The sequence below is a fragment of the Asparagus officinalis genome, chromosome 9 (assembly GCF_001876935.1).
Source record: "Asparagus officinalis chromosome 9, Aspof.V1, whole genome shotgun sequence".
Classification (NCBI taxonomy): Eukaryota; Viridiplantae; Streptophyta; class Magnoliopsida; order Asparagales; family Asparagaceae; genus Asparagus; species Asparagus officinalis.
In genome coordinates, this window is record NC_033802.1 from 3,771,845 (window position 1) to 3,780,089 (window position 8,245).

The window sequence follows — 8,245 nt, forward strand, 5'->3', positions numbered from 1 at the left end:
GCGGACGTCAAGGCGTGTGGGGCCCTCGGAGCCTACTGCTCCTCCGTCATCACCGCCGTCACCGCCCAAAACACCGTCGGCGTTCAGGTCCCAATTCCCTTTTCTTTTGGGAAGTTTGCTTGCTGCTGTGAGGTTATAATTTGTTTCCTTTTTTGGGAAGTCTTGAAAATTGGGTTTTTTTTTTTTGAAGGGGGTTCATCCTGTGCCGGAGGAGTTCGTGAAGGAGCAGCTAAGATCGGTTCTTTCTGATATGAATGTGGATGTGGTGAGGGTTTTAGTTTTGATTTCTGTTAAAGTTTCGATTTTGATGAATTTAATTAGTAGCTTTTTAGGACTTCTGAATTGCTGAAAATTTGGATTTTTAGGTAGTATATCATGGTTGTTTGGTTCATGGGAAATGGATGTTGCTGTTATTTTTTTTTTGTAATGCTGTTGCATTTTCTTTGAAGTTCAATCATTTGTTATGGATTCTAGAAGTTGGGCCATTGTTTAATTCATGGGAGTTCTTAGTCTCCCTCCACTTTGATATTTAAATTGACATTCTTGCAATTCCTTGCGGGCTTGTCTTTTATTCGTATGACATGCAATTTCAGTGTTTTCGGGCAATAGTTGTTGGGTATGGAAGTAGATGGTTGGCTTCATTAAGTTGGATGTGGGTTTTATTTTAAAGATAAATACTAGTGCAAAAGTTGATAAATCCTCTACTTGTCAAGGGAAAACCTCTGTTTAATAGCCAGAGAGGATTATAGATATAAATGTTATGTTAGAGAAATATCCTTTTAGTGCCTAAAAGGATGAGAGGTTTAGTTCGGGGAATAGTGAAATATGTCATTCTCAAACTTGTAACTTTAGTAAATTCCATATGACTTGTGATGGATAGACTATTTTCTTGGACTCATCATTTGATCATCGTCGTTTTATCTTGTCATTTTCGACGTATTATGGGTTTCTTTCTTTGATATTGACTTTCACGATTGCTCTTTATGCATCATTTGTCACAGTCGTTTTTTGTGTATATCCTTATTCACCACTATTGGGTTCAACTGTTAATGCAAAACTTTTGCTTGGCTTATGCTCCTGCTTAATCCGCCTTCCTCCTGATTTTTCAGGTGAAGACTGGGATGATTCCTTCCGTTGGCATAGTCAAAGTGTTATGTAATAGTCTCAGAGAGTTCCCTGTACGAGGTATCCATGATCATTTTATGTATTTATAATATGTTTGATTTTGTACTTTCTTCATATAGTACTGATATTTTCATCCCTCTGGGTGGCAGCTTTAGTGGTTGATCCAGTGATGGTGTCGACTAGTGGGGATGTGCTTTCCGCTCCTTCTACCCTTGCTGAATACAGGTATGCACGAAATTCATTTATCTGTTATTACCTTCTTGTTACTATTTGAAAAAGTTAGTTTCTTGAAAATAATATTTTTGGAGAGTATAAGAGTGATAGATTTAATATTCCATCGTGCCCCTGCACCAAATTGCTGGATATTTCAGGATATAGACCTTATCATGCAGGGATGAGCTTCTTCCAATGGCGGATATAGTAACTCCGAATCTGAAGGAAGCATCGGCCTTACTTGGGGGAATATCATTGGAGACAGTAGGTGACATGTGCTCTGCAGCAAAAGCAATACATAGTTTTGGTCCCAGGTATGCTCACATATGTTCCTCTCCTATTGATATCACTTTTTTCATGTGAATGACAAAACAATAGCAATCATCCATTGTTGTCCAGTCTAACACATAACTTTAAAGTTTAAATCGGCTCTCTTTCCTCTCCTATGTATCTATATGCTCATGCCTGCAAGAACTGTGTGTTGAGCTGGGCCCTCATTGAATGGATACACTTTGGTTATCATGTCATTTAGAAAAAAAAAAGGATTTTAGTCCTATTTTGTATCTTAAGTATACGTCTTTGCGTAGTTTATTTGGTCATAATTTTTCTTACGAAAAGAGAACAAATAAGCTAATTTTTTAATACCTTGTTGCTTTCCTAGGTTTCCAACAATAGCTTGTGCCATCCTCTGTTTAATCATATTTTCTCTTGTGTTATGAAGACTCAATTTTGGTATCCATTTCTAAAGATATCTTATTTATATTCAGCATAATCATGATTCATTAGCATGTGCGATCCCTGTATATATTTTATTTACTGGTGTCTTTTGGGTCCGTCAAATGTGTGATACTTTTTTTGTTGCAGAAATGTGCTTGTAAAGGGAGGAGATCTTCCAGATTCATCAGATGCCATTGATGTATTATTTGATGGTACGGGTTCATCTCTAACTACTTGCATTAAGCATAGGTTGCAATGTGCTTCATTCTTTCTTGCTAGTTTGGCATTTTGTAGGCCATGGTTAGAGTGTCATATAGTTCTCTCTTTGTCCTTTTAGGAGAACAATGTCATGAACTTCGAGGGTCACGTATTATTACTCGCAACACACATGGAACTGGTTGTACTCTGGCTTCGTGCATAGCAGCAGAACTAGCAAAAGGTTCTTCGATCCTACAAGCTGTTTGGGTTAGTTTTGCCATTTATAATTGTTTTTGTAGATTATCTAAAAAGTGACATGCAAAATTGAATGAAAGCATCGTAACCAGACTGTCATAGTTTTCTTCTCATCATTCAAACACCCAGCTAACAGTTTTTAGACTAGAAAAGCTTCCAATATGAATTCATACACAAAACTGTATATTATGTAGTTGGGGGAAGAATAATGAATTGATTAGGAAAATAATACAAAAGATCTCAATACACCTGATCATTTATTTATATGGTTGAGATGTTAAAAAAAGGGTATGTTGAATAATTTGGGAAAACAACTCAGAAGGTAAAACATAATGTGTCATTATGTATCAGATGAGATAGCAAATTGCTTCCTAAAAGTCAGTTATTTGCCAAGTTATAATTTTGTCTTACGCTCTAGGTTTCAATTTTAACCATTTAAAGGGGAAAAAAACTTCTGATTTCTTTATCCCACTGCAAGTTTTTCCTAAATTAAAATCAATCTTGTGACGTCTAATTTAAGGTCCATGATCAATGAAGAGGAAACTACAACTAAATCTTTAGAGACTATTTTTATAAAAATGAGAAGTCTGTTGTGGTACTGCAATCAAATGGGTTCAAATTCAAAGCTGAACCCATTAATGATATATGAAGAAGCAGGAGAGATGCTTCACAAAAGATACCGCACAAAAGAACTGTGAATTTATTCAAAAACGAAGTATGTTGAGTTTACAGCAGATAACATGTCATGTGTGGATGTTCAACTCATATAGATGTCAAGTTTATATAGATTTTCTTTAGAATTTATCTTTTAATGTTACAATGTTTAACTACCGAATTGCCAAATCTTTCATTTACATTGTCCTAGTTTTTGTAGGTAGCTAAGATGTTCGTGGAGAGCGCTCTTAATTACAGTAAAGATATTGTAATTGGAAACGGACCTCAAGGACCCTTTGATCACTTATTCAGACTCAAGAGTCGTGCGTATAATGCTGGCCAAACATCACGGTTTAATGCTGATGATTTGTTATTGTATGCGGTCACAGACTCTCGAATGAATAAAAAGTGGGGCCGCTCCATTACTGAAGCTGTCAGAGCTTGCATAGAAGGAGGCGCCACCATTGTTCAACTGAGGTCAGTTGCTAAACTTCTAAACACCTTGGTCCCATGTTTATGTTTGTACTGAGAAAGTTTCTCTGCAGATGCTTAGTAGAATACTTGACAGGGATCTCTTTAGTTGCATACTTCCAGTTTGACTATAGGTTTGATTTCATCTGTGTGTTGCTTGGATTCATATTGCATCAGTAATCCCTCAGCATCTTATCCTGTGTCAGTATGTATTTGGGTAATTTTCTCCGAAGTCCAGTCTCCGAATTTTTCATGCTCTGATCCTTTTTTGGCTAGAACAATCGAAGGGTGTGCATTCTTATCCTGTCAGTATGTATTTGGGTAATTTTCTCCGAAGTTCAGTCTCCGAATTTTTCATGCTCTGATCCTTTTTTGGCTAGAACAATCGAAGGGTGTGCATTTTAAGAACGTGAGTAAGATGAATCTTATGTTCCATGATGAGTTGGATTAATTCCATCCAAGACAAAATTATTACTACATGATCTCTATAAGAACTAGGATAGCGTTTCCAAGGAATACTTGATACTATCCTTGAACTTCTATTTATAAGACCTTTTTATTTTTCCTGTTTCGAAAGGGTTAGGCCTGACTCTAGGCAAACTCTTGTTACCGAACACAAGTTATAGAGTTGCTGAGTGATGTGCATCTTAGTTGATAAACCTCAAAAATTGTCCCTCGTCCTGATATCCTATAAACAATCAGACGAAGATCAACGCTTTTCATAATGTACCTTCATACTATGCTGGGGCTAGCGGCATTAACTTTTCATATCAATCGTAGTTAAAACAAGTCACAACCCATATTTATCCGAAAAAACCTGTGGCAGGTATATAAAATGCAGTCATATTTTGTGAAGGCTGAGCATGAACTAGTAGTTTTAGATCCCCATGCTGCACTCTAGTCTTTGAAGTTTGAAGATCTCTAAACATGAGCTCTACATATAACCATTATCTCCCTTTTATCCCAGAGAAAAAGAGGCCAATACTCGTGAATTTGTAGAATCAGCCGAGGCGTGTCTACAAATATGCCGGTCTCATGGTGTTCCTTTACTGATCAACGACAGAGTTGATGTCGCTCTCGCTTGTGACGCCGATGGCGTCCATGTCGGCCAATCCGACATGCCAGCAAGCAAAGCTCGCGAGCTCTTGGGCCCACGAAAAATCGTTGGTGTTTCCTGCAAAACCCCCGCACAGGCTGAGCAAGCTTGGGTCGATGGTGCTGATTATATCGGTTGTGGTGGTGTTTTCCCGACGAACACGAAGGAGAATAACCCCACTTTGGGTTTTGATGGGCTTAAGACCGTTTGCTTGGCTTCGAAGCTGCCGGTGGTTGCGATTGGAGGCATAAATGCTGGGAATGCGAGGTCTGTGATGGAGATTGGGGTGAGGAATTTGAAAGGTGTTGCTGTTGTTTCTGCTCTTTTTGATAGAGACTGTGTTGGTACTGAGACCCAGAGGCTGAGGTCGGTGTTGGTGGATGTCAGTGTTACAAGGTGTTGATATTTATCTGTAGTTTTCTGTAGGGAAACGGATTTTGTATTTTTGGGTTATTTTTATGTTAAAGAATGGCAATTTATGGCTGCGCTGATTTCTTACAGGAAATAAATAATTATAATATATATGTAGAGGCAATATCTTAACAATACTTCTCAACATTAATGCCTCAGGGACCTAAATAGGGGACCCAAAGCATGAGACATGTGAGGTGAGGCGTCAGCCATCCGGTTGTATGATGCACTGTTTATGAACAGTGCATCATGCAACCGGATGGTGACGCCTCGGCCCTCACCTGTCCCATACCTTGGGTCCCCCCTATTTGGGTCCTTGTAGCAACACCCTACTTCTCAATGATGATTTGAAGGCACATAAGCTTTAGTTCATGGATTTTTTTTTTTTGGTTATATAATTTTCTTCTTCTATATCAAAAAACTAAAAGAGGGAAGCAGAATAGGATGTAAGAAGAAATATTAGAAAACAACTGCATAAAGGCGGCGTTAGATCAGAAAGAAGATGATTGTACAATGAAATGACTGAGCTTATTATGAAGCTACTCTTGTCCTGTTCGTTCTAAATGTAGAAGTAGCAGACATAATTCGATTGAATAGACGAAAATAGAGAGATCATGAATCAAAGTATGTCATGGTAATAATACCCATCTCTTGGTTCTGGTGTTATTGTAAACGGTCATAAAGAGCAATGCATAACTAGAAGATACAAAAATAGTGAGAACGTCCAATGTTTGTCAAATAGCAGGTAAAAAAAAAAACCAGCTGCAAAAATTGGAGTTCATCAAACAACCGTGTGAAGATGTTCAAAAGTAGTTTTGACACTCGACGATCTTGACAACCGAAGAGTCGCCGATCTTCTGGAATATAACTGCGCGATCATAAGGCTTTATTAATCCAACTGATTCGCCGTATTTTAATGCGAGTTTCACACCCGTCTCCTCCCTTGAACTGACCTCGCTAGCCTGACATGCAAAGAAAACGACTGAGAAAATGCTGGTAAAGTATCTGACGTAAATTATGACAGGCAATGGAAAGGCGAACTATGACATTGCAGTAACACATGAAATCACGTACTGTCAAAATGGTCTTTTAGTAGAACTTTCTTGTTGATCTGGTTATTTGAGAACGCGGATATAATTATCTTGCCTATTATATAATGTATTGAGCAAGATATTCTAGCAAAGGCAAGTTTCAAGGCCTTTTGGTGTTTCAGCATTTGAGATTCTAGTTTGTGTTTATGTGAAAGCAGCTGGGAAATGTTAAAAAAAAAAACATGGAAAGATCGATATCAAGAGAAAAATAGAGATAGGCACTTATATTCCTAGAACCTATTGTATAATGAAATGAGCTAAGTGAAGAAATAAATTGGAGTACAAGGCAACTTCAGTTCCTCTCTGAGCCCTTGAGAGTAGGGGTGCAAACGATTAGGATACGGCACAGATATGGAATTTATCATATCCGTATACGCTTATTAATCACGACCATGGTACAACTATGCCTTTGTGAGGAAAACTCATAACCGTTTCTGTTAAAATCGGATACTGATACAGATATATACGCGGATATGGGAAAACTTGATGATATTGAAAAGAATATAGTTCATATGATACAAGAGAGCACATCCGAAAAGCTAAGATTAGATCTCTTGATCATCAAAATTAACCTCAAATGCATTAATCTAAGGATTAAAAAAATTACAACTGCATGACCAACATATATTCGGATATTTCAAATACGGATTTGGATATTTCACCACATTATCCATATGCGTAACCATATCCTATTTGTTACAGATATCAGTAACCATATCCACATTCTAACGGGTACAATTACAGATAAATCCTCGGTACTAATATTGTTTTGCAACCCTGTTGAGAGTCTACGACCTTATGAATAATGAAAACACCTAAATTATTTTTTCTTAAACCTTCAGTTCCATTGAAAATACCCTTAATTTAAACTTGTAAAAGAAAAACAATTAAGTGATTAAGAACCAAAAAAAAGAGAGGAAAAAGTACATTTTCATACAGCAGTTCAAACACAAATAGTTTTCCATAGGATAGCAATAAGATAATTTTGTTGCTGTTTTATAGCTTACCGTGCTAGGAGTGGCCAGAATTGGGTAGACCCCTCTAAGCGCAAGGCATTGCCTAGCCTGCATCGTAGAAAAAGGAAAACATAATTGTGAGCTACTTTCTTCTGTTTAAACAACAAATTCTACAAGACTATTTGTAATTATAAGTTGAGGAGGTCGAATTTTCACTACCTGAATATTCCCGGTGAAACTCCATTTTGGTGAATCTGTTTGTGGGACTACAACAGCCAATACAGGTATAGGAGACCTATACTTTGATACTAACCTGTTTGATGAATAATTACAAGCATCGATTGATAAATCAAGGGACTTCAATATAATTTATTATTCAATACCCGGAAAAGAAAAATTACCTTGCAGCCTTGCCAGATGAAGTGAACACGACAATTGCTGCAGCCTTGACTTTAATTGCAGCACGGACCTTAAAACAATAAACATCATCTTTTAGCATTACATTGAATTGAATAATTATGAATAAGAAAAGATGATAAGGATAAATTGCAAAATCTTACAGCTGATGAAGCTACAGCTTCCTCATGTGACATTGGTTGTCCAACATATTTCACTATTTTTTTAAATTGAACATACTGGTTGTAAACTTTTTCAGCCTAAAAAGCAGACAACAAATACCAGTTGCATTTATTCAAGTATTTCTATACACAGATTACTCAAAGGGGATGTATCAATCAAAATAAAGATACTTACTTCAGCACAGATTCGACCAACTGTTTTTATTGTCTCAACAGGATAGAGGCCTCGAAGTGTCTCGGCACCTAATAAAATACCATCAGTCCCTGCAAAAAAAGAGAAAAAAAAACATGTTACACGACATGATTCAAAGACATAGCAAATAGTAAAAACTTTAGCCAATTAGCAAAATATAGCAAATAGTAAAAACTTTAGCCAATTAGCAAAATGACTGACCATCCAAGACAGCATTAGCTACATCAGTTGCCTCTGCACGAGTTGGACGCAAATTATCCGTCATAGTATCCACTACCCTAGTAATT

At 37.1% G+C, this 8,245-nt stretch overlaps 2 protein-coding genes across 3 annotated transcripts in view; one reads left to right on the forward strand and one right to left on the reverse strand.

Moving 5' to 3' along the window:
• Positions 7-5,251, forward strand: LOC109823951 (probable thiamine biosynthetic bifunctional enzyme, chloroplastic). 2 transcript variants are annotated; one of them, XM_020390416.1, is made up of 9 exons: positions 7-87; positions 191-265; positions 1,110-1,185; positions 1,275-1,350; positions 1,518-1,652; positions 2,203-2,267; positions 2,393-2,520; positions 3,383-3,639; positions 4,601-5,251. In XM_020390416.1, the coding sequence occupies exons 2-9, from the start codon at positions 251-253 to the stop codon at positions 5,130-5,132; spliced, it is 1,284 nt and encodes a 427-aa protein (XP_020246005.1). In that variant the 5' UTR covers positions 7-87; positions 191-250; the 3' UTR covers positions 5,133-5,251. The 2 variants fall into 2 exon arrangements, with proteins under 2 accessions (XP_020246005.1, XP_020246006.1); XM_020390417.1 differs by lacking the exons at positions 7-87; positions 191-265; positions 1,110-1,185 and having other exon boundaries at positions 1,497-1,652.
• The window catches only part of LOC109823968 (pyruvate kinase 1, cytosolic-like), a 10,737-nt gene continuing 8,242 nt past the window's right edge, over positions 5,751-8,245 (reverse strand). The window contains exons 11-17 of the mRNA XM_020390442.1: positions 8,160-8,245; positions 7,941-8,029; positions 7,748-7,843; positions 7,589-7,656; positions 7,407-7,500; positions 7,239-7,295; positions 5,751-6,102 (exon numbers count right to left, since the gene is read on the reverse strand). The exon at positions 8,160-8,245 is cut by the window's right edge and continues 17 nt beyond it. Coding sequence (XP_020246031.1) covers positions 5,944-6,102; positions 7,239-7,295; positions 7,407-7,500; positions 7,589-7,656; positions 7,748-7,843; positions 7,941-8,029; positions 8,160-8,245 — 649 coding nt within the window. The 3' untranslated portion in view covers positions 5,751-5,943. The remainder of the gene's footprint in view (positions 6,103-7,238; positions 7,296-7,406; positions 7,501-7,588; positions 7,657-7,747; positions 7,844-7,940; positions 8,030-8,159) is intronic.

Excerpts from the sequence above, each read along its gene's own strand:
- LOC109823951 (XM_020390416.1), top strand. Across the intron at positions 2,521-3,382 it reads CGATCCTACAAGCTGTTTGG|GTAGCTAAGATGTTCGTGGA; the intron begins GTTAGTTTTGCC and ends TAGTTTTTGTAG. Across the intron at positions 3,640-4,600 it reads GCCACCATTGTTCAACTGAG|AGAAAAAGAGGCCAATACTC; the intron begins GTCAGTTGCTAA and ends CTTTTATCCCAG.